Source organism: Camelus ferus, chromosome 23, assembly GCF_009834535.1.
Source record: "Camelus ferus isolate YT-003-E chromosome 23, BCGSAC_Cfer_1.0, whole genome shotgun sequence".
Lineage (NCBI taxonomy): Eukaryota > Metazoa > Chordata > Mammalia > Artiodactyla > Camelidae > Camelus > Camelus ferus.
The window spans coordinates 31,965,897-31,991,927 of record NC_045718.1 but is presented as its reverse complement, the minus strand read 5'-3'; the positions used below and the strand labels follow the sequence as shown (position 1 = coordinate 31,991,927).

The 26,031-nt window shown below is 36.5% G+C and overlaps 1 protein-coding gene across 6 annotated transcripts in view; it reads left to right on the top strand.

Moving 5' to 3' along the window:
- Positions 1-26,031, top strand: part of DISP1 (dispatched RND transporter family member 1) — a 174,450-nt gene that overhangs the window by 135,569 nt on the left and 12,850 nt on the right. For all 6 annotated transcript variants that reach the window (XM_032466641.1, XM_032466642.1, XM_014562150.2 and 3 more), the window contains 4 exons: positions 17,055-17,084; positions 23,560-23,683; positions 24,516-24,643; positions 25,002-25,099. In XM_032466641.1, the coding sequence (XP_032322532.1) occupies positions 17,055-17,084; positions 23,560-23,683; positions 24,516-24,643; positions 25,002-25,099 (380 nt within the window). The remainder of the gene's footprint in view (positions 1-17,054; positions 17,085-23,559; positions 23,684-24,515; positions 24,644-25,001; positions 25,100-26,031) is intronic.

Genomic DNA, 26,031 nt, shown 5'->3' with positions numbered 1-26,031 from the left:
CTCTATCATCTTAAGAAGAAGTAATTAATTAATTACGTAAGAGGAAATGACGCCCCTCCCCCTTCTCACTCAGTTCTGTATAACACAGTTCTTTTCTTGTTTATTGAAATACCTGGAGGGAAATCGCATAATTTCTTGCTTGGTTTTTAGGACCAGGCTCTACTAATAAGAGAAAACTTCCTTTTTTTCACTTAAATTGGAACATGAAAGTCTGATTTGTTCCAGCTTTACGGGGTTTTGAGTCTGAGTGGGACAGACAGGGAATATTGTATATTATACACAAAGCATATTTGTCTTATGGAGCATCGCATAGAAATGCCTTCATGGGTTACCAGGCTCGGTTACTAATTGAGGTAACGGTTAGGAGATCCGATGAGTGGGCAGTTTTGCCTTTCATCATCCCCATTGGACAGACATCCTTAAATGTCAGGTATTTTTCTTTTGCCATCAAGTTTGGTTAGTTGGCATGGGGATTTATAAATATATACAGAATGCACATTTTTATCATTGTTCACGGCAGTCTTTTATCACATCTCTGCGATATTCTTCATGTCTCGAGGGGGAAAATTGCAAATGATTTAACAGCTAAATTGGAGATAAGTTTTTCTTAGTTAATAAATAGCAACTGTTTGCTTAAGTGGGCTGTAAAATAGATAGAAGTGAAAGACGTCAAAGGAGAGTCAGCAGTCGGATTGCCCATAATCCATAGACAGTTCAGCAGTTCGCTGCCTTCGACTGGCGTATTCCTGTCAGTGATGAGAACATAAATTTTTATACTTAACGTTTGGACGTTCATTATTGAAAGTAGTAATGGTCATAATCAGGGTTCTAGATATATCTTGAGAGGTAAATTCAACATAAGCATGATTTTTAGTATCACATAATTTAGACACTAAATATTTTAGTTTTCCTTAGTTAAAATAACTAACCTCAGATGTTCTGTTTAAAAATCATGATTTAAAAGAAAAACAATTCATCACTGTGAATTAAGTCTGTAAAATTTAAATTAGAGGACACTTACATAGAACATTATTCATGTTTCATCAAGGTTTCAAAATGGGAAGAGATGAAGGACATTTTGAAGAGGTGTGTCTCCTCTTCTCACCTACAGATGTAGGCTTTGCATGGAAATATAATCACCTGTAAATTGCTTCTGTGTTAATGAGGTACTTAAATATATCTAGTCATATAAGCAATTAGGAATATTCAGCTCTCCATCAACACTGCAATTTAGATTACACAACACTTAAATTATTTCTTATTCTGCTATCACATGGGTATCTCTTTTATGTAATTTTATGGTAAAATAACCTTTCTAAGAATTTTAATAGTAAGTTCGATCATTACTACAAATATCCTAAAATATTCCAAAGTAATACTAGTCTCTGAGTATAAAGAATTTTTTAAAATTGTGAAGTGGAACTTGGTTATGCATTGTGCCTGTATTTGGTGAAGAAAATGGACTTTAATGGCATAAGGTCTCAATTAAATTTATAGTAACATGGTTTTATTGAACCCTTACTGTATACCAGACATTGTGCTATGTTTTACATGCACTCTCTGATTTAATCCTGAAAACAGCCCAAGGAATTCAGAGCTATTTTTGTCACTTCCATTTTATAGATGAAGAAACTATGACTTGAAAAAATTAAATAACATTTAAAAGATTAATTAAATGGTTAATAATAAGCAGTAGAGTCTGAAATTGAGTCCTGGTCTGTCCAATTGTGAAGCCTTTCCTCTTCGTCACATCTCTGTGCTGCCCAAACATAAGAGAATGATTTTTTTTAGCTAAATTTTTTTTTCATTTTAGTAGGAGTTTCAGAAATAATTACTGAGTGCTTGCTACATAGTAAACATTTGTGCAAATTCATTGTTGAAACCGCAGAGCTGAGATCACACAGATCACAGATCACACAAATAATCGTGACAAGCACAGATGACTTGCCTCGGGCTGCCCAAGTCGTCTTCAGATCACAGGAAGGGCCTATTCACGGTGCCACCTCGCACAGACCCTGAGGAAGAACCCCCCTGATTTCTCCAATCTCTTTGTGCCTTGTCTGCATTGTACTTAAACACCAGTGGGGGACACACAGTGGGTTCTTGGACATGCTAGTGGTAATAAATAGATCTTCCAGATTTTAGGTGTAACATATTCTTTTTGTCTAAATTGAATTCTCCAGTCTAAATGTCACACTCCATGCTGTCATCTTCAGAGTTTGGGATGCCTTTGCTCCAGCTGCCAGACTACCAAACAGTGCTTGCTGTAAGAAAATGGAAACTGTAGACCTTACTTAATGTGACTTCATGCAGTCTGGTAAAATTCAGTCCTCACTGCTAACTCCTAAACACATTTCCCACAGCAGCTTTTTTTCACATGCTCCTCTGTCTCTAATTTACTTGAACCGTAGTTTACTCTCTCAACCCCTGATCCATGGGCAGCATCACCTACTACTATATTATGAGAACAACGAATCTTTTGCTAGAGCAGAGCCTAGAGGTTCAGAGGCTGGACTCTGCAGTAGACTGCCTAGGCTTGAATCCTGCCTCTAACACTGACTAGCTGTGTGAGTTTGGGCAACTTATTTAACCTTTCTGTGCTTCAAGTCCTCATCTATAAAATCTCTACTGACCACCTAGGATTGTTTCAAGAATTAAAAACTGTTTAATATATGTCAAGTTCTTAGGACAATGTGTGGCACATTGTGAAGTTCCATAAATGTTGACTATTATTATTTTTGATATCTTCATACACTTAATGCTTTTACTTTGTATAACCTCTTTCCTTTTTAACACCTTGCAGTCTAACTTTTAACCATCATTCCTTTCCTGGTGATACTCGGGTCAGGGACCTTTTTGACAAACTGATCTCATTTCTTCTCCTCCTTAGTTCAATAGCATGTAATCCCTGTTCACCATCCCTTTTTAAACTGTTCTTTTTTTTGTGCATTCCATGGCTCTATGCTTTTCATGACCCTATGCTTCTCCTTTTATCTGAACTACTGCGACCCTTTCTGACCTCTCTCACTGTTAACAGAGCCTCCTCTTCCACCCTTACTTGCCTGTCATTTCCGTAATACCTTGCTCACTGTTTTTTTTTCCCTTACCCTCCTCTCCACTGTTAAGAATTTCAGATCTCCATTTCTTATCTGTTTTCTTCACTGTCATGGATATTCCTATGTTCACAGTAGCATGTGTGACATCTTTATTTAAATATCCCACCAAACAAAGGATCAGAATCTAAGATCTCTACTTTCTCAGTCATGTGGACAGATATTTCTAAAACTTCAAAAGATCAGTTAAGACTCATCTAGGAGTTACCCATTTAAAATGATGCCAGGACTTCATTTTCACCTATTTCCCTAAACTTGAACTAATTTGAATTCTAACTACCAAAGGTTCTACTTAAACTTTTTTCTTTGGCTCTCTTAAACTAATCTATGGCAATAGAAGCCTGAATGTTGGTTAATTCTGATTATGATTATTGACTGGACGAGGCACAGGCGAGCCTTTTGGGTTTCTGGGATATGTCCTATATCTTGATCTGAGTGGTAGTTACATGAATATAAAATCCATCAACCTGAACACTTAAACACTGTGCCTCTTATTGAAGACTTGGTGAAATATGAATGGTTTAAAAGAATGACATACAATGGTTAAGAATCTCTCCCCTTTAATTCTAAAATATCCTTTCACCTTCTTAGCCAGTCCTTTATACACTTGGAAGACAGGGACAACAGTCTATTAATTTTTATATTCCTGATTATGTAGTGGGAGGGGGATTGGAGGCAGGAGGAAAGCTTAAGGGCTAGCATGCTCACTGCATCCCAGGAAGAGTTTTTTTAATAAACCAAGTTCCACTCTGAGCTATCACCTTACTGTTTAAATATGTATATATATTTCTCCTTAATTTGAAGATAGCAAAGTTAAGCTGCAATTTTATTTCGCAATCTGTAAAGTAGAATATTCTGTGACATAATCATATTCTTGCACATTTCTTGCCTTATTTGCTTTCACTCTTGCATCTTCTGTCAGCCTCTCATCTTCTTATTTTGGTACTTGAGAGCAGAAAATGTGTTTTTACTTTTCACTGCTCAGAAGTGCACACACTGAATTGGAATTTTTAGGGTGTGGAAGAGATGACAAAAATGAATGATTTAATAATGCTGAGAAAATAAAGGGCTGTCCTTAGGCAGCCTTCCTTAGGGAAGGTAGTAACTCATCTTTCCCATCCTTCTGCCAAAGATTTTATGATAGAGGTAAGCCAAGATTATGAAGAGATTTAAGTTTTCCATATGGAAGAGCCAGATTTAGTGCTGGGAAGAAGGAAAAGAAAGGGTGTTTTTAACATTTATTACAAGGGAGGGCTCTTGATTTCTACATATGTAAGCCTTTTCCTCCAAAATACTTCAACCTATGACATAAGTCAGGTTCTGGGAAAACTTATTATGCTCAGTTGACTTAGAGTTGAATGTGAGTTTACTCTGTAAGAAATATCTGTGCACAAGGGAAGCAGATGGGAAATTTGCTGTAATACTGCCCTTGAGGTTCATGCAGTTGTCTTGTTAGGAAGTTGTTCTGACTGAGCTGAAAAACTTTTGAAATGTCCTTAAGGATCTTTGTTCTAGACTGTCATCTACCATGTGCATGTCATCGGAGAATTAAATTTCTTGTATTCGGTTGGGGGCCCCTTTAATCATCTCTTTTGATCTTTCACTAACTGAAACTGCTTTCAAGTTACAAATGCAAGAATAATGCTGTAAATCTATTAGTTGTTTAAAAAGAATTAGGATTTCCTAAATGCATTCCCTCCTGAGACTTGCCTATCTTGAAGCCAAAGTAGCTAAAACAATGTGATTCTGTGAAAAGAATTGGATCAGTGGGTCCAATGGGACAGATAAAACAAACCCTAGTCTGTATAAAGCTTTACTACAGTAAAACTATGTGATAACTCAAGGGGCTCCTGACTTCCACCCCCATGGGGCCAGGCTGAAATTCTTATCTTCTGATCATAGGCAACCCTCTTTTAGGAAGGGGGGAGGCAGAAAGTGGATCTCCATATTTCTCTGACTTTCTCAGCCCAGTTTCCCCAAATCTGGCTTAATAAAATAGGCACCATCTAACTGAGAGATTTCTGTTACCACTATTGTAGTTCCAGAAGGACCAGTCAACCTCAGAATCCACATTTGTTCCCACTGCTAATTACACCCAAGTGAACAACTGTTACTAGATGGCACCAAAACACGTACCAGCACAGATTTGGAAGGTTCAGCCAAACTGTGGAAATTCAGTCTCCTAGCTGAACAGGTGTGCCATGATCAGCTCCTTATTCTCACAATATCAAATGCCATATATTTTATAAAAATGAATTTTTGGACTCTACTTCTCTCCTTAAAGTGAGGGCTTACAGAAAATAATAGATGAAGCATCACAAAGAAATAGGGCTGGTCTAGATTATTAGTAAGTGAAATTGGGAAAAACTGACATCTGGATCAAGGATAACTCTTTAACTGTAAAAGTAGTCATCAAAATTACAACGGAAAATTACAGCCATTGAAAATTTTAAAATGCATGTTAAAAAGCATATCACAAACTAGGAAAATTTTGATGTTTTGTAGCTTTAATACAGGACTCTTAGAAATAAATAGGAAAGATATATATATATATGCAAAAGAGACAAATTAATATATTGATGTGATTACAACTGTGTGCATATGTTAAATAAATTTGGGGAAATACAGTGGAACATTATGCAGCTACTAAAAATCATATTTTCAGAAGTTTTTAATTACATGGAAAAAATTCATAATAAGTGACAATACTTCACGCATCTAGTATAATCCTAATTGTGTGCATAGTTAAGGTGTATATTTAGGCACAAAGGAAAAATACTGAAAGGAAATAGATCAAAGAGAATTACGGAGGCTAGACCTGTGTAGTAAGAGTGTGGCTGATATTTTTTCTTCATCATTGTCTGCATTTTTCAGACTTTAAAAAAATGTATGTGTTATTTTTATAATCAGAAAACAAAACCAAAATGAAAGCAGAAAATACATCGCCTCAGAATAACTTCTTTTTTAATTCTTATTTTTTATTTAAGTGTAGTTGATTTACAATGTTAGTTTCGGGTGTACAGCAAAGCGATTTAGTTACACACACACACACACACACACTTTCAGTTTCTTTTCCATTACGGCTCATTACAAGAAATTGAATATAGTTCCCTGTGCTATAAAATACGTCCTTGTTGTTTATCTGTTTTATATCTAGTAATATGTATCTGTTAATCCCAAACTCCTAATCTATCCCTCACCTCTCCCTTTTCCCCCTGGTAGCCACAGTTTGTTTTCTATGTCTGCATGTCTCTCTTAAAAAAGAAAAAAAAATTTTTTAAGATACCAATTTTATTTACAAACCAGAAATAGACTCACAGACATAGAATAACTCTTTCAACCTGAGCAGTCTTTCATGTTTGCTCTTCTGGTAAAACCCATTAGGTTGGTGAACTAGGTGATTCCTGACCACATCTTGCCACCAGCGTCTTTGATAACCTCGTATGATTTCCTGTGCTGTTTTTCCCTCCTGTGACACAAACTAGCACAGATGTGTTACTGCCATCACACTTTATCATTCTCCCTGCTCACCTGATGTTAACACAGGGATCTCTGCCCCATCCTCCTGCCTCGCCCTTTTTTCCCCCATTAATCTATGTATCTAGCCATTTAAAAAGGCAATCTCTCTAGCTAGTCACATAAAGAGCCAATATTCATTTTCAAAGCCTTTTAAAAATTTTTTAGTCCAACTATTTAATCTTTTTTTTTTTTGGAGGGGGGTGATAATTAGGTTATTTATTTATTTAATGGAGGTACTGGGGATTGAACCCAGGACCTCAGGCATGCTAAGCGTACCCTGTACCACTGAGCTATACTCACCCCACCCAAGCCTTTCAAAACACTAGTTCTTACTTACCTAATTGGGGTGGGGGGGCGGGGAAGGGTGCTGTTTTTCACTGAATATTTTACATGAAGTATTTTAACGTAGAATTTTGATTAGGGGAACCTGGCTTCCCAGCTTGTGCATGGCAGAGTGTTGAAATACTTCTGTGATGACTTGAATTCTCTAAAATTCCGCAAGAGAATACAATAGATTTTCACAGCAGGAAAGGACCTTAGAAATAATTTAATCCAACTCTCTTTACTTTACAGATGAGGATATTGAAGCCAGAAAGGTTAAAACCCAAAATTAATCCCCAGTTAGTAACAAGTTTTCTGACTTCTCACTGTGGTCTTTTTAATACGTTATTCTTAGAATAAATTCCTAAACCTTGTTTCATGGTGTTTGGTCTGATAAGTTTTGGGGATGTGAACAGAATCTACAGCATTATGAACTGAATACAGTGAACTTACAGTTTTAGCCTGGTGACCCTAGCACCAGAGTGTAACAAGGACCTCAGCACAGCTTGAGAACACATGGTCCTGCCATCTTGAGGTTTTCCTCATTTTTTCCCTCAGAAAATTCTCATTTGTTCTCAGTCTAATTCTTTTAAGCATAGCTGATTTTTTTTTTTAACCTCAGACTTTGAGAAGAAAACCTTCTATCAGTATTATTTTTATAAAAACTGTGTTAGAGTTTTACTTTGACCTTTTTTATTAAAGCTTTTGACCATTGAGTTAAATTTAACTTTTAAAGAGCTAAATATGAGAAAATTAATTCAGGAAGAAAAATCAATTTCACTATATCTTGTTCTTAAAAGCATAACCAAAGAATTTCTATAGAAGTTGAGGGAATAAATCTATCCTCCTGTCCAGTAAAATGAAGATATCACAACAGCTGCAAGGTATTGGTTACACTGTTGGAAGTCATTTTGATATAGTGGATTTTTATTATTTTTTTTAACTTCCCCACCCCCAAAGTTTTTTGATAGCAGGTGTGACTTTTAACCTTCCAAGCTCAAACTTGTATGATACTGAGTAATCTTGTGGGGGCCAAAATAATACAAAATATGCAGGAAATGAGTTTCAGAAAGATGAATAATCTTGTAATGTTGAGCTCAAATTATAGTTCTTACACTGAACAAAATATGGACATGTTATACTAAAAATGGAAAACCAGAAATGTTGGAGAAAACAATTGGCAAGTTTATGAATTATGATTATGTTTATACTTTTGATCTCTAGTCTAGTTGATGAAGATCTGTCCTATTAATAAAATAGATAACATTTTCAGAAATGCAAATACACCTTTACTGAGGCTTTAATTAATGTACAAACTCTTATTCATATAATTGTACAAGCTCTTACTTGTATAATTTGTACACTTTGTCATGAAGATGCAAAACCTTTTTACTTTTTTACAGATAAGATGCATAAAATTTTGAAAATAGGGATGTGCTTGTGTGTCTTTCTTACCTTAATGAAAGTAATAAAATACATTTGTTGAATCAGGCTTGATGTAAGTCCCCAAAATGAATTTAGAAAGCTATGCCCTCAACTTCCAGATTAACCTTTTGGACACCCTCTTTGTGTTGTGTTGTGATTCACATTATCACTAGCTTCATTTCAGTAGCCACTACTACTATTTATTTTTACTACCACTATTTTTAATTTATTATATAAAGATAAGTGTAGTTTTAGGCATTTCTAATTATACTTAAAGTACATTATTATATATAAATATTAAACAATTGAGAGTATGGAAATGTGTTATACATATAATATATAAACCTTGGTTTATCCAAAATTTCATCAAAATTTTTTCTTGTTATATATACATATTTTAACATTATTAATTATATAATTCTATATAATGTAAAATTATATAAAATATATATTATATAAAATTATATATTTTATAATATAGTATGAAGTTACATAATTATATAAAATTGTTATATAATTAATAAATATATTGGTTTTATACTTAATATTATTATATAGTATATATAATAATATGTATTTATAACAATAGATTTACATATTTATAAGATTCTCAGAGGCTTTCTGAATCATGAAGGGAAGATTAAAGTCTGTCCTTTCTTTTCTTCTCAGCACTGTCTACCTAGAACACTACACCAGCTCCCAACCTGGTCTTTTCTTTAGCATTTCCTGCATCTTGCCATCGGATCAGTCATCCTAAAATGGTGTTTCCATCATGTCCATTCTTGCTCAAGGATCTTTAGCAACTTCCTGTTTCTCTTACCTACTTTGGTCTCTTGCTTCCCGCTCCCTACTCCAGTAAGCTGCCCTCCTCACTTTCCCTCGTAAGTCCTGTTGGCATTGCTCACGCTGCTACGTGAAGGCCTCTAGCATAGATCTTGGTACAGTGTTTGTTTCCTTCCCTCTGCCTCCTGTTTATCTGTCTGAAATCTATCTGTCCTTCAAGACCTAGTTCAAATTCTACTTCTTATGTCAGGTTCAGGGGCTACTCTTTGAACTACTCTGTTCCCCCTTCACTTAACATTTTGTACTATACTTTTAAGGCCAATTATTTTCTTGTATTATTCCCTAATAGTTTCTTGTCTGGAAGTCACATTTTCCTGGCAAATTGTCCAAAGCAATGGTTCAAGTTCTGACTGTGTAGGCTCTATTCCAAGACCTACTGAACAAGGTCCCTGGGGAGGACCCTGGAAATCCCTTTTTAAAATAAGCTACCCAAGTGATTCCAATGAAAATCAAATGACTTAGTGTCATTTAAACTGTGCAGTAAATATTTGAATTGAACAAAATTAACTATAGATTTTGTATTTAATATATTTTGTTTTAAATTCTTTGAAAATGTACGTATAGTGTTACCTCTTTTCATCTAGTATATAGTTAGCCGGGATGCCTGCTTTCTCCCCAGATTCTTTATCAGTGAGAGAAAGTTTCAAATAAAATATTTCAGCCACATGTACCTAAATGAATACATATGAATTTTCCTTTATAAGGTTCTTTTCACTTCTTTTAAATTATACAACTAATCCGTGAATACGTTCTCCTGAAGAATTCAAAAATACAAAGTAAAAACTCACTCTTGATTCTTTCTCCTATCATGAACGTGGCAGTTGATTTGCCATGATTCAGAATTTTTAACATAAATTTACATATTTTGTGTATTGTTTTTCCAATAAATGCCATGTGAATTGTTTTGAGATTTCTCATGTCTCTTTCCATACCAGCCTCTGTGTGTGTGTGTGTGTGTGTGTGTGTGTGTGTGTGTGTGTAGTGATTGTGTACAGTGTCCCATAGTTAGGATGTACCACCATTTATTTAGGCATCCTCCTATTAATAGATGAACACATAGGTTGCTCCCATTTTTTTCTTTATTATAAACCATACCTCAGTGAACATCCTTGCATATGTACTCTTGTGAACAGGTAGCATTTGCTCTTAAAAAAGGTCTTCCTGTTCTGCTCTTCCTCCCATTTTTGGTTCACCAGCAGTATCTCATAACCTACACCAGTGCACTCTTTTCCAGACTGTAGCCAAAAATTATAGGATCAAGTCAGAAAATTTGCATTCTAGACCTGGCTCTTCATTGACTTGCTCTGTGACCTTGGACCTTTTTCTCCTTTGTTATATGACAACAAAGATTAGAGGGATGACTTTTAGGGTTTCTTACAATTCTAACAATTTCTTATTCTAATTAAGCTTGTGGGTGAAACCCATTCATTTTTATTATATTCAGCTAGTAGCAAGTGCCATTTGAATCTAGTAAAGTAAACCATAAAGTTTCACGGTGCTTATGAATAGAAGGGCATTACACCTTACTCCTCATTAGTCTTCAGCGTTACTTCTTAACTCATGCTTGAACGCCATTTCCAGATGAACTGCTTGTAATGGCGGTGGGCAGCAGCAGCAGCAGCAGCAGTAGTAGTAGTAGTAATAGTAGTAGTAGTTAGTAGTAGTAGTAGTAGTAATAGTAGTAGTAATAGTAGTGATAGTAGTAGTAGTTAGTAGTAGTAGTAGTATTAATAGTAGTAGTACTAGTAGTGATAGTAGTAGTAGTTAGTAGTAGCAGCAGTAGTAGTAGTAGTAGGTGGTGCTGGTAGTAGCAGCAGTAGTAGTAGGTGGTGGCGGTAGTAGGTGGTGGTGGTGGTAGTAGTAGTTAGTGGTAGTTAGTAGTAGTAGGTGGTGGTGGTAGTAGTAGTGATAGTAGTAGTGATAGTAGTGGTAGTTGTTACACCTTTTTTCCCTTTGGCTAACGCTCAATAGTTTACAGAACACTGTCACTCATATAGATCATTTTTAGGCGTTATCAATTTCTCATAAATCCTGAGAAATTAAAGGACTTGTTGAAGATCATTCAGCTAATGAGTTTCAGGGCCCAGACTTGACCTCACATCTTTTGATTACTAAGTTCACTATTGTCTTTTTTAAAATTTATTTATTAATTTATTTCATTTTATTTTGGGGAGAGGTAATTAGGTTTTTATTTATTTATTTGATGGAGGTGCTGGGGATTAACCCAGGACCTTGTGCATGCTAAGCATGTGCTCTACCTCTGAGCTATATCCCCCCCGCTTAAGTTCACTATTTTCTTAAAGACAGTTTCCTCAGACTCATATTTATTTAATTTATGCTGGATTTCTTTTTTTTTTTTTTAACATTTATAGAGAGCTGGGTATTTATTAGATGCTCTTTAAATATTTGCCCTCCATTCTCAACCTTTTCCCCCACTCCTAGTTTACTTTATACATTATATAGTGGTGGGACTCTGGTCAGTTATGACAGTTTGAGACGTCGAGATGACCAGTACTTTTGAGTCAACGTGTCTTGAGCAGTCAGGAAATACATTACACAAGTCATTGTGGTTATTGTTATCCCTCAAATCACTTGACATAGACCATAAACATTTAGTTCTGGTGCATGAAGATGAATTAGAGGCCAAGCTTAGTCTACAGTGTATCTGTTTCATCTTCACCTTGGAACCCATGTGCCAGTGATGATTCATGGAAATACTTAGTGATGAAGATTGGTTTTGTTTTTGTTGGAAATCTTTTAAAGAATGCTCCTCAAAGTGTGGATTTTTTACTTTCATATACTTTTCTTCCTAACATACCAGCACCGAACTGAAGTTTTTATGTGCAGAATACTCTTTTACCAAAAGGCAATATGGCACACTCCAACTGAGACAAAAATATGGGACTATTGAGACTAAAATGTCCTATTTTAAGCACTTTCTTATTTAAATCTGGTTACTACCATGAAGCAGAAAATCTATTTCCTTCATAGCATTTTAGTTGTTCAGAATATACAAAGCTATTTTTTCCATAGCTTTGATTTTTCCTGAATGCTAAGAAGGGCTATTTGGAATTTGTGAAACTTGATGCGGTCCCTTTCTAAGTTGTGATATTAATTCTGCAGCTATGTCAACAATAGAGTTCCCTGGATGGGTGGCATGTTTTCATGTTTTAGTATTCCCAGGTCCCTCACTCTACAATCCCCTACTCTTTTCCAGAAATTATTAAAAGAGAGAGAAGAGGTGAGGGAAATACAGAAACAGACCACTTGTAACTGTTCTAGAATTTCTTCTGTTTCTTGTTAACTTTTTCCCCTCCTATACTCTTTCTTCAACATCTAAAAAAATTTTTCTTGCCACGGTATCTCCCCCAACCCCCATTGTCCTGAGTGCCTCCCACCCTCCCTCCTCCTGAGAACTTTACAGTCTCATTAGCTGCCCCCTGACTGATGTATGTGCACATACCACGGTTCACTGGTCGTTGGAGCGCTGGAGCCAAGGTTCTCAACTGCTATTACACTGCTCACGTGTAAAGTGCCTGGGGCAATTAATTGCTAATTAAGAGCACCGAGTCTGTAAGTGCGTTATTTTGTCTGAAAGCAGGGTTGAGCTTAGCCCTGCAATCATGTCACTGTCACCCACTTGCATGCAGAAACGCTTTCTTAAATGGGAGAGAAAGAGCGACACTCCAGCTTGCCGTCTGGGAACTGTGCACAACTCAAGCTTGTCTGCACCACAGCCTGGTGGAGCACGCAAATGTCATCTGCCCTGGGGCTTTTTCTCAGCAGAAAAAAGGCTAAAACCCTACCCAAAGAACAGGCAGATGTTCCTACCTAAGATTAGTTTTTTATTTGTTTTTTGGCATGGGTTTTGACCAGATGGTATTGAAAGGTAAATGAACCTTGGGAAAAACATTGTTTCTCTCTTGTGTGTTTGTTTTTACTAGTTGTTATTTAGCAACACAATACTGAGGTTAGGATGAAAAAAATCACTCTGTAGATTTTATTCGATAGCTATTAAAGGAGCAAATCGGAAAGATCATATAAATGGAGGAAGACTACTTTTGAAAGTATATGGTGGATTCTGTTGCTTGCTCCTTAAACAGATATGTTCTGGTAAGAGATTGTAAGGACAGAATTAAAGATGGCAACACCGTAAACCATAAATCAAACAGGTTTCATGTGTAACCTGCAGTTGTGGTTTCATGTGTTTCAAACATCTGTTTGTCATGTCCATTAGTATAAAAACTTCAAAGGGATCTAATGTTTTCCCGGGAGGTATCTTTGTGGTAACCTCAATTTTTCTTTCTTAACTGATGTTCACAATCTCTACTTATTGTCTCAAATTTAACATAAAATGAAGTCTTACTCAAGCAGAAAGAATGTGATGAATATGTAGTTGTTCCTGTCTCTAGGGAGTAAACGAGTTATGGATGCATGAATTTCTCAGTTAAAAAAAAAAAAACTAGTGAGGCTGAGTTGGTGAAAAGAGAATGTTTACATTTGTTACAACCCAAAATGTATATAATAAAATATACTGTAACTGCATAGTATGATCTAGCCCAGAACTGTGGCTCTGGAGATCACCTTAGATCTAGTGACAGCAAGATCTATTAACTTCTTGTGAAAATTCAAGAGGTATTTTTGAGGATGTGGAACTTGAAAACTGGGAGTAAAAAATTGAGATTTTGTGTAACAGTTAAGTGATTGGCTTCTTTGGTCAGTATCTTACTCAACCTCTCTGTAAAAATAAATTTTCTCACGAAGCTCATAAAATAGCTTCATCATTGGTGTTCAGATAACATGTCCTTTACAAAGCTCTGTGTGGTAGTGGTGATGGATGAACAACTCTGTGGAAGTACTAAAACCCATTAACGTGTACACTTTAAATGGATTAGTTATTTGGGGTGTGAATTATATCTCAATAAAACATTTAATCAATATATAATTATATTTGAAAATACTGTGGGGTTTTTTCCTTGATAGATTTACCCCCCAAAAAACGAAACGTTCTTCATGACCTCTTCAGTAGCAAACATATGTATTGAAGTGCTCATTTTGTGTAGAGCACATTTCCAACTGTACCAGCTCACAGGGTTGGGGGTATGGGCCTTCCTGCTGCACGTTTAGATGGCCCAGCAGGCCACTCACTACCACATCCACGTGCTTCTCCTCCCCATATCTGACACGCATGCTCACCAAACCTATGCATGCCATTTTATGTCATTTAATTAAATTTTTAAAATAATCCATTTATGTATAGGCTCTAAAAGAAAGAGTTGTCCTTGTGAAAAAATTGTAGGCTTTGGAAAAACTAGGTAAATGTGAATTGCTACAAAAAGAAATTGATACTGAATTAGGCATGAGAGAAAGAACTATAAAAGATTTGGGGGAACATCACCAAAACCTAGATCATATATTGTAATTAGTCTACTTGCGATACTCACAAGTATCCTAAGTCCTCCAAAACTAGAAATCATAGACAATGCAGTACGATACGTAAGAAAAGATTGGCAGCAGAGTATACATTTAAGTTACAATTAGATATTTAAGGAATGTATATGGCACTTTTTTCAAATTTCTTACTTTAACCTTTCTGATTAGCCATCAGATTAACGATTCCTGCAGCATTGAATAAGAGAACAGGGTTCAGAGACACACATGAAAACTTAGATAACGTGGTAAAGTGGTAAAGGGGCGTCGGATTGGCAGCTAAGAATGGGCTGAAGTTATAGACTCTTGTGTGTGTGTGTGTGTATAACAGAGAGAGAAATAAACAAACAGAAAATAGAACTAAATCTACCTCTGTTGATATTTATGGCCTCATTTTCTTCCTGTCCATTGACTACTGACTTCAAAGCTGCTGAGCCTGAGAAAAGTAATAAAAGATGCTCATTCATTAATCCAGCAAAGTCTGATCTGACAAAGGATCATACATTACACAAGGTTACCGAGATGTGAACACAAAGAGGATATAGTCCCTGTGTATGCTTTTAATGTCAGTTTTTAGCTTTTGAAAATGAATTCTCTTTATTGTACATACATAAAAAGAATGCATTTTGGGGGGTATTCTTTAGAAATGCTGTGAATATTCGGTTTCATACTTGTTCATAAAGCAACAAGTTCTCATGCTCTTCTTACTGAAAACTCTGGCTTCCAATTCCACATCTCCCAAAAGAAATAATACTTCTTCCTGTATGACAGATGAATACTTTATAATTATCCCTATGTTGTTTCTTCCCCTTGGTATTACAGACAGACACACACAGGACTAAGAGCAGTGGATTAGTGACCAGGAAATACGAGTTCTCGCTACAGCTCTGCTCCTAAGACCCTGAATGACCAAAGGGAAGCTGAGGCCCGTCTCTAGAAACAGGACTGGGGTGGAATTGGAACATGTATTCTCTAAGATTGTTTCCAGTGCTTGCAGTCTCTGGGATTGTTCCATTTCTTTGACTTTATTATTTTTAATGGACTTAGAGCCATTAATGAAGACATTCACATATAAAGCATGAATTTAGGACATATGCATTTTTCATGTAAACAGATGAATACAAAGTACGTTCTAGAATGTAAGTTCCATGAAGATTGGAACCCTGTTGGTCTCATTCATGGCTATACCAGGAGTGAAATAAATGTTTGTTTTTTTTTACAGAATGAATACATGTATGTAAATGGAGAGAGAAAATAAGAAAGGAAACTTTAGATCTCAAAGAAATTCTAAAGTAGGGCTCTAACTATTTGGAAGAGTAATAGCTTGAAGTAGAAAGATTTGAAGATAGATTTTTCATTTTGTTTTGTTTTGTTTCCTCAAAGTATGGGGCAGCATGCTGGAAGATTACAGGTTAGGGGAGAGTACACAGGTAGGAAATTTGTTCATTTATTCAACAAATATATAAGTAGCCTCTCATTGTAATGGTTGTCAAACTTTCTGATCTCATGACCCCTTTATACTTTAAAAATTATTAAAGATCCAGAAGTATTTTGTTTATGTGAGTTATTTCTGTATGTACCACACTGGAATTGAAACGGTGAGATTTCACATTTTTAATTTACCTCATTTAAAATAATGACAATAAGCCCTTTACATGTTAACATAAATAACATTTTTTATGAAAAATATAGTTTCCAAAACAAAAAAAATGTTTAATGAGATGATTAACATTGTTTCACATTTTTGCAAAGACAGTAGGATTCTCGTATCTGTTTCTGCAGTCAATCTATTGCGGTCTGCCATTCGGTTGAAACATATAAAATTATGGAGAAAATCTCGCCTTAACCAGTGATGGAGTTAGTAAAGGGAAGCCCTCACAAACCCTGTGAAGGGTCTCAGGAAGTCTCAGGGGTTTTCATCCCATACTGTGAGAGCCACTGTATTTGAGAAGGATGAAACATGAGTAGAGAATTTTGTAGCTGAAGAAGGAATTTCCAGTTGAAGAAGGTATTGATGTCCTATTTAAAAAAAAAAAAAAAAAAGATGTTAGGAGATCCTTGATAGGTAAGAAGCAGCTTAGATTGGAGGCAGGTATGTGGCTTCCAGTAGTGAGAAGGATGAGGGAATCTGTAGCTGTAGGTTTGGAGAACGTTGCAGGGTGTGACTGTGATTCCCTTAGGAGGGTGTGATTAGAGTCTGGGAAGGTCTCACTTACTGGTGTATAAGACAGTCAACATTCATTGTTAAATCCAAAATCTCTCAAACGAAGATTGTCTTTTTTATCCCTTCTGGATGTTTCCATAAGGAGAGATAGCAAGCAAAGGTGTTAAACACGTATATAAAGCATTTGTTTCACCTATGATGCCTTGTTTCTGATTCTTTTTCCTTTGCTTTTTTTCCAGACCATCCAGACCTTTCAAGTTACCAAAAAGGTAAAGTAATCTGGGTCATCTTATTAACTAGTGACATGCTTTTTTCCTCTTAGTATTTTCTTTACATTTTGCTATTGTTTTCACCTTCCTCGTTCATATTTTTGTGAAGGAAAAATAAATTTCCCCTGACTTGGTTGCTTGAGGAATCTTGTATCTCCAAAAGTGGTTTTAATCTCAAGGTAGACGTTTAGCCTTTAAATTCTGCTTGAGTTCAATCATTTATATTTGCCTAATTATCTCGAATTCTTTTCTGTAATGGAATGGCTTCTCAATGTCTTACTTGTTGATGAGAGAAGGACCGTTTGGCCAACTACCATGACTTGAATTCATGGCAGCTTATTTCAGATGGGTTGTCTGTGTCGCTTTCTAAAAATTTTTGCTTTCATATTAAGATGGAAGGATTCTTTTTTAGGGAAATTGTCGAGTTTTAGTTTTTCAGTGGAAAAGCAAAATTTTCAATGGACAAGAGTTTCTGAAAAAAAGCATGTCGCATCAGATGTCCTTGTACACTGTGTTTCCAGATACAATATTATTAAGAAACTCTTAGTGATCTTTGAAATGTATTTGCTTCTTTAGCTCAGATGCAGATAACTCTGAAGCCTACCTCAGGAGTTATCCTCTCTGGAGTAAAATTACTACATAAATTTTAATGAGGAAATGCCTTTTACATTAAAAAATTATTTTTGAAAATTGTGGTAAAATAGAGCATAAGATTTACCATTTTAACCATTTTAAAGTGTACAATTCTGTGGTATTAAGTACATTTGCATTATTATGCAACCATTACCACCATCCATCTCTAGAGCTTTTACCCACTTGTAAAATTGAACCTCCATACCCATTAAATAGTACCTACTCATTTCTCCTCCCCCCCCCAGCCCTTGGCAACCACCATTCTACTCTAACTCTATGAATTCCATTACTCTAATACCTCATATGTGTGGGATAGTACACTATGTGTCCTTTTGTGACTAGCTGATTTCACGTAGCATAATGTCCTCAAGTTTCACCCATGTTGTAACATGTGTCAGAATTTACTTCCTTTTTAAGGCTGATTGATATTCCATCGTATGCATATACTACCTTTTGTTTACCCATTTTTGCAAAAAAATTATGGAAAAAGATGAAGGAAAGAGGTTATACCAGTAAATATGACATATTAAGAAAATGAATTTCCATTTTTCTAGAAACTATAGGGTCTTCTTCAATGACCAGAAGTTTTCTATTTTGAAAGATTCATATATGTTTTTTTCTGTTCATAGATTGGTATTTATTAAAGTCTTAATGTCTTATTTTTGGTATATACACAGATAAATACAACTTCTTCCTAAAATTAGTCTTTTCTGATTTCTCTTTCCCACCTCAGTTGGAAGTAACCTCTTCCTCTGTTGAATTCACGAAACATTTTATCTGTATCCCTCCAAAAACACATCTCCGTTGACCTGGTTTTGCAGGTATTTGTGTACCTGTGTGATATTCTGAATTAGGCTCTAAGTTCCTTGGAGTATCCCATGTCTGCCATTATTTTATTCCCAGAACGCCAGCCTCCTTACTAAGTCATACTAATTGTTGAATGAGTTTATTCCTTCAAGAAAGAGGGAGTTCTGTAATGTTTCCTTCTGTGAAGTCCTGTAGCATCAATCATTCCTCCCACTAAATTGATAGTTGATGCCGCTAGAAAAGTTTTGATAAACAACATCTTGAAATGCTTACCCTTAAAGGACAAGAGGAATAGGGAAGAGATATTAAAGGAAATAGAGAAGAAATCGAGGAAGAAGAGTTTTTTTTTTTTTTAGGAAGAAAGCGGTAGCTAAAGTGTTAAACATTGCTCAGGTTAAGGAGGATGAAAACCAAGCCTGGTTAATTAATCCTGGCGGTTTCAGAAGAGCCAGGAGAGCAGAAGTCAGGCTATCAGGGATTAAGGACTGGGTGGTTGGTCAGGAAAAGGAGGTATTCATACTCTCTGAAGCCTGGCTCTCTGTTCAGAAAGGAAGGGGAGAAAGAGGAGAGTGTTTGCAGAAAGGCTGCAAAAGGGCAAAAGAAAAAAATCTTTGTAAGCTGAGAAAGGAAAATTTACTGTGGAGGGTCTCATTGTAATACAAATGGCCCATTTTAAACAGGCCCCCATATAATGTCACTTGAGCATAAGTTAGCCCTGTGACACTTAGTTTATTTGTTTTAACAGTTATTTCTGATCTTTTTCCAAAGTAAACCCAATAATCAGGTGCTGAGAATCTATGAGTAGACTTGAGGGACTTGCTGTTGGATGCTCATGAAAACTGCAGTGTGGCAGGAGGCTCCCGGCCCAGGCACCAGGCAGCGTGCCCTCTGACTCAGATCCCCAGGTCACCCGCGCGCACCCTTCATTCACCCTGCGCCCTCTGTTTCTTCCTTTTGTAAAGGGAGGATGAGCCCTTCATCTGTGTGTACTGTTTGAGACTTAACCTGTTGAGAAATGATGTGCACTGTTTACAGCTGGGCCACGGATAACACCGCGGGCCCTAGCCTAAGTGGCTGGTACGGCAGTAGGGCCTCAAAGAAAACTGTCCCCCTGCTCAGTCACTGCAAAAGGACTGCCTGCTGCAACCCGGGATCCCAGAAGTGGGCTGCATTTACAACTATGTTGCGACGTGGTCTAAAGAGTTACAAAATTAGATCAGGCAGCTGAAAGATAAATATTACATGGTATGCAGAAGAAGATATTAGGGTCGAAGGAGTGATCCTCTTGAAAATTTGTCTAATGCACATTCAAAGGAAAGAGGGTACAGATACTTCATTCTGATTTACACCATGGACTATGTCCCTGAACCCAGACTCACCCTGAGTGGAATTAGCGAAAAAATATAGTGGTCAGGTTTATAGGCCATTTTTAATTTCCTTTACTTCACCAATCTTCCTGCTTTATTAGATTCTTATCTTAATATTCCAACCATTGTCTGGGTTTTGTTATTGTACGTGTGGTGCAGTGTGGGGTCTTAGCACAAATAGCCTCAACTGTTTTGTAATATTTAGGAGAAATACTTGTCCGAGTACAGTTCACTCAGACGAGTTGGGCCTTCCCCCCGTGGTGCTTTATGTTCTCAGGACGGTGATTCCACTCCTTAAGTGCGAACAGTTGTCTCTAGGAAAGGTTGGCCTGCAAAACACCTGCTGGGTGAGGAAGTGGAATTGTAATATCGTAAGGTTAAACGTGTTTGGAAGAAACATGCTGAAGTCCCTGATGCCATAAAGTTTCCATATGTAGTCAATGCACGGATACGGTATAGAGCAGTTGCTATAAAATCAAAACCAAATGTTTTCAAAGGCAAGAAAAGCAATTATTGAATGAGGTTTTCCAGGTTGCTAATGCATGTGTGCAGATTTTCCAAAAACACAAACAAAAAGTCATTATATGAGTAAATTAAACCACAGTAGGAAAACTAAGCAATTTGGGGCCCACCGCCCTCTACTGATAACATATTTGTAGGTAAAAATGCATAACTTCTGATACATTTGAAAGAAAATTGATCCATTTAACATAAAGTATAATGAGTAATTGTATAAGCCCAGGGCCATTTTCATTTCATAGGGCTGATATTTTAAAGGTCTAAAAATGTAAAGGACTCTTTTTAAGTCTGAAGCAATGAACAGAAAGTCTCAAATGTGCTATTGACAAAGGACTTTATTGCTTCAAACCAGGTACTTTCATCTTAGTTTGCATTTGGTGGAGGCGGAAATATAGTGTAGAGTCTGTAAGCGTTGGGTGTGTTCTAGAAATACAAAAGCTTCTGACCACTTGGTGTTTACATTTGAACAGCTACAATCAGCATATTGTGATTTACATGTTTTCATTACATTCAGAATTATTCTTGAAAAGTCATTCCATCTTATCAAGCGTAATTTTTCCTTAATGAGTTTTTAAATCCAGAATTTGCAATCTAGTGAATAATGTTCAAACTTAAAGTCCTTTGGGTCGAGGTGATTTTGCAAAGAGGAATTAACTATTAGTGTGGCTTATGAATTTAATTTTCACATGTCAATTTTGAGAAGCATCAGTAGCAAGTTTGGGAAGCAAATTCCTGATGCCTTTTGTTTCTCTTGTGTTTGAAGCAAGAAATAATATCATCGTGGTTAAAAGGCCAGACTCTAGAACCAGACTACCTAGGTTCCTCACTTTGTGGCTTAAAAAAAAAAATTGAGAGGATATAACTGACATGTAACTTTATGTTAGTTTCAGGTGTATAATATAATAATTTGGTATTTGTATATGTTGCAAAATAATCACAATAAGTCTAGTTAACATTCAGCACCACACGCGGTTACAAATTTTTTTTTCTTTCTTGTAATGAGAACTTGTAAGATCTACTCCCTTCGCAACTTTCAGATATACAGTCCAGTACTATTAACTATAGTCGCCGTGCTGTACATTACACATTACATCCCCAGGACTTGTTTTATTAGCCGGTCTAGCTTGTGACTTTGAACACGTTCTTTAACACGCCTGTGCCTCAGTTTCATCTCATAAAGTTGTGGTGAGAATTAAATGAGATGATCATCTGTGCAAAGCATAAGAGCAACTGGAACTCCTACTGGGTGCAAGGCTATTCTTTATTTTCCCAAGGTTGCTTTTAAAGGAACAATAATGAAAAATGCCTGTGCAAGTGCTCCCTTAAAGCATAATTATGTTATATTTTAACTTCCCTATTAAAATTTAATTTGAACATCACAAAGCCAGATCTATGAAGTTGAGAGATTAGAATATAAAAATCAGTCCATTCTTAGAGACATATAGTAGCTTTTTTTTCAGAATGCCGTTGTTAGCCGCCAGCTTTCTTTACACCACTGGCATGATTTTGAAGAAAAAATTCAAAATATATTAGCAAGAAGCCTATTTCAAATGAGCCAGAAATAGCCATCAGAGCAGCCCAGGTAACTAACACTGTTGAGAACTTCACAGTAATTGCTGACAAGTTAAATGTTTCTTCTCAATAAAAAACTCAAGTAGCCTGAAGTTGGCAGGGTACATTTTGAATTTGAGAAAAGTTCAGTTTAGTCAACTTCTGTTGAGCACTCAGTTCGTATCGAGATCTGGAAGCGTCAAGTTAATAAGGGATGGCCCACGATCTTATGGAAGGGCCCCAGAAACAGGTCTTTCAGTGGAAGATGGTGATTGGGGGTGTGGGGAGGGTGCTGGAAGAAATAGCTTGATGGTAAGATTTGGTAACAGAGAGGAGTTTGTGAGGTGTAGTACGAAACTAAAGCCAGTTTGATTGGAGAGTGAAGGGAGGGCAGGTTCAGGGGTGTTTGTTCATCTAATCAATCAATAGTTTCTGAACTCCTTTTAAAAGGCACTGTTCAAGGCACTGATAGTAGACTCACTCACTCACTCACTCACTCAATCAAAAGTCTTTGCCTTCATGGAACTCATAGTCTAGTGGACATGGTCATTATAGTTATAGCTAAAAGGAAAGTTAATAGGTTTATGGGAAGCTTTAGGTTTGCTTTGGTTATTCTTAAAGTTTCTTCTCTTTGAAATTGTTTATGGGCTAAGTTCTTTTGCAAGAACTAATGGAATAAAAGTATGGAGGAAGGGAATAACTGGAGAAACAAAAGTCCTGGAAGAGAGTCCAAGGAGGATGGATCTTCTGTTAAAATATATTTCTTTCCATTTAGGAAGTAGAGATTTAAGATCTTCTTTTTCCCAGGTGCAGATGTAGCAATAAAATGTTGTTTGTCAGAAATAAAGTTGTGGTATACATATACAATGGAATACTACTCAGCCATAAAAAAGAATAAAATAATGCCATTTGCAACAACATGGATGACCCTGGAGATTGTCATTCTAAGGGAAGTAAGACAGAAAGAGAAAGAAAAATACCAGATGATATCACTTATACATGAAATCTAAAAGAAAAGACACAAACTTATTTACAAAACATGAACAGACTCACAGACATAGAAAACAAACTTATGGTTACCAGGGAGGAAAGGGGGTGGGAAGGGATAAATTGGGAGTTTAAGATTTGCAGATACTAACTATTGTATATAAAATAAACAACAAGTTTCTACTCTATAGCACAGGGAACTATATTCAATATCTTGTAGTAACCTATAATGAAAAAGAATATGAAAAGGAGTATATGTATGCATATGGATGACTGAAACATTATGCTATACACCAGAAATTAATACAACATTGTAAACTGACTATACTTCAATTTAAAAAATGGGGAAAAAAAGAAATGGACATTATTCTGAGTCTGAATGGCCTGTAACAATGACCACTGCTGCTTTATCACAAAAATGAAAGGAGAGTGATCTTCTAATTTTCTACTACAATTACATATAAATATTTATAATCTCATTAGGTCTTTTATTGATAAATCCCTGTACTAGGTCTGAAATATGAGGATATAACAAATTGCTCTCTTAGGTAGCAAAAAACTTTGCTCTGCTTCTAAGAGGCTTTCTGTGTGACTTCTCCCTGCCTTTGCAGTTACGCGGCCCTGATAGCGGACTGGCCTGTGGTCGTCTTGGGCATGTGCACTGTGTTCATCGTGGTCTGTGCCTTGGTTGGCGTATTAGTGCCAGAGCTTCCTGACTTCTCTGACCCATTGCTGGTAAGGAGAATTGAGCCAGTAGAATTTGTTTATCTATTTTCTCTAGTCCAGGATCATCTCAAAAGATGAAGCATTTTAATACATGCTGCACTGTGTTGTTTAGTATCCCATTTCTTTTAAAACTTTCTCAAGTCATCAGTAAGTAAACAGCTCTCTGTCAGGAAGGTGAAGACATAGCAGTGCTCTCAGGTTCACAAAAAGGATCAAGGAACGTGCTCACCATCAAAAATCTGGAAATTTGCTTCTTGGTCTCCGTGTTTAAACTAAAAAACAGTAATTTGGAGAATCTGCATACTGTAAAAACATTTTCATAGAATCTTTAAGACTGAATGTCACTTCTTGCCCCAAAGAACTGTAAGGAATTTTAGTATAACTAAGAAATAGCAGGGTCTGTTTTTAAGTAAATGTCTCTCTGGGGTGGAATAGTGAGGAAAATGTGAGCAAAGATAATGGTAAACTCTTTGTAAAATGCCACTACATGCAAAACAATTTAATTTGACCGTGATTTTTTTAGAACATAAAAATAAGTATTTATTAAATGCTTAGGTATGAATTTGAAAAAGAAGCTTCAGATAAGTTTGTTTATTTTTTCCTCTTCCCTGAGACATGTAAGCTACCAAAGAATCAGATCATTTTGTCACAGTAAATAGGTGATCATTTTTAGGTCAAGTCATCTGCTTTAATGCAGTTCACCTCTGGAGTCGCTGAGAGGAACGTGTATATTTTCTGTTGAAAACTATACATCACCTTGACGTTGCTTTCCCAAGCTGTTGTGACTGTACTTGGCCTGAAATGAAGTACACTAATGGGAATTTGTAATATTTTGCCTTAGGGTTTTGAACCAAGAGGGACTGCAATAGGCCAGAGGCTGGTCACATGGAATAACATGGTGAAAAATACAGGATACAAAGCAACATTAGCAAATTACCCCTTTAAATATGCAGATGAACAAGCCAAAAGGTAATCATTTATTAACTTTGAGACAAAACGCAGCTAATGAATTCCACTTTTGAACATTGCCTGAGCAAACAGATTAAATCGGAAGTGTGTGGGCTCGAAATCTTGGCCACCAAATTTGTTCCAACTGTCATTGTCTTTTAAGATTTTGTTGTGTGAGGACGAAAAAGTGAGGGTTTGGGGTTTCGTTTTCCCTTTTTCAGAAGTGAAAGAATTTATGTTGGTTGCTTATGTTAATCCTTCCAAGTTAATATCATGTGGTAAATAGGCCATGACTTTGAGGATGTACTGTTACCGGGAGGCTTGTCAGCCTTGAAATGGTGAGGGCTTTATTGAAGATCAAACTGTTGTTCCCTTTCAGCCATCGGGATGATAGATGGTCAGACGATCATTATGAAAGAGAGAAAAGAGAAGTGGACTGGAACTTCCACAAAGACAGCTTTTTCTGCGACGTTCCGAGTGAGTGACATTGTGGGTGACAAACCTCTCACCGTTCCCTGGCACTTGGGACTGAACACGATTAATAGTCTAGACCGCCAGGAGTGTGTGGCTGGTCCCACAGCCTCATTCTTTTCTGCTGTGCTTCAAGAGATTTTAGCTTAATTAACTTGTAATTTTACTTCTCTAGGTCAGTCAGCCACTAATCTGAATTTCTTTACCTAGAATTAAAAATTAGTAAGAAAGAGATGATTGAATTATATTTGGTTTTAAGAATGCTATAAATCTAATACAAATTCTTGACACTGCCCAGAATCTCAAGTCATTTGAAAAATTCCTTGTATGTATTTTTGGATTGAACCTTGAAATAATCTACTGTATTAATTTTTAAATTTTTAATTCATTCAAAAAGCATATATTAATAGCCTTCTTGTGCCCACCTCATCACTAAGCACTAGAGGGAGAGAAATGAACAAAATAAAGCCCAGAGGTCCAAAGCTGGAAGGCCTCAGGGACCTAGCTCATGGATGAATGAGAAACGCTAGCTGGGCGTCAGACAGCAGGAGGTGACGGTGCAGCAGAATATGGCCTTGAAAAAACAAGGGCCCAATACTGTCAGGAATCCAGATTTCAATGTGGAATCTCTAGATCTCAAAATGTTGGCAGCAAATTCACCGAACAAAATCTGCTGTGGCCTGGCATCACCCTAGTCCAGTCCCTCTGCGCTGCTGGGGAAGGAAGGGGTAATCGGTCTCTAGGAACCCTGTTTAAGTCTGTAAGTCATTGATTAGCCCTCATGATTACGAATGAGGAATTGTGGATAACTCCAATTTCTGATTAAATGAATATTAACATTGACGCTTTTTGGGTTTCAGCTTTTTGTTATTGTTGAAAGTCCTTCTAAAACGTGTATTTTCCTATCTCCATAAATCACTGGGGGGACCTGATTGGGT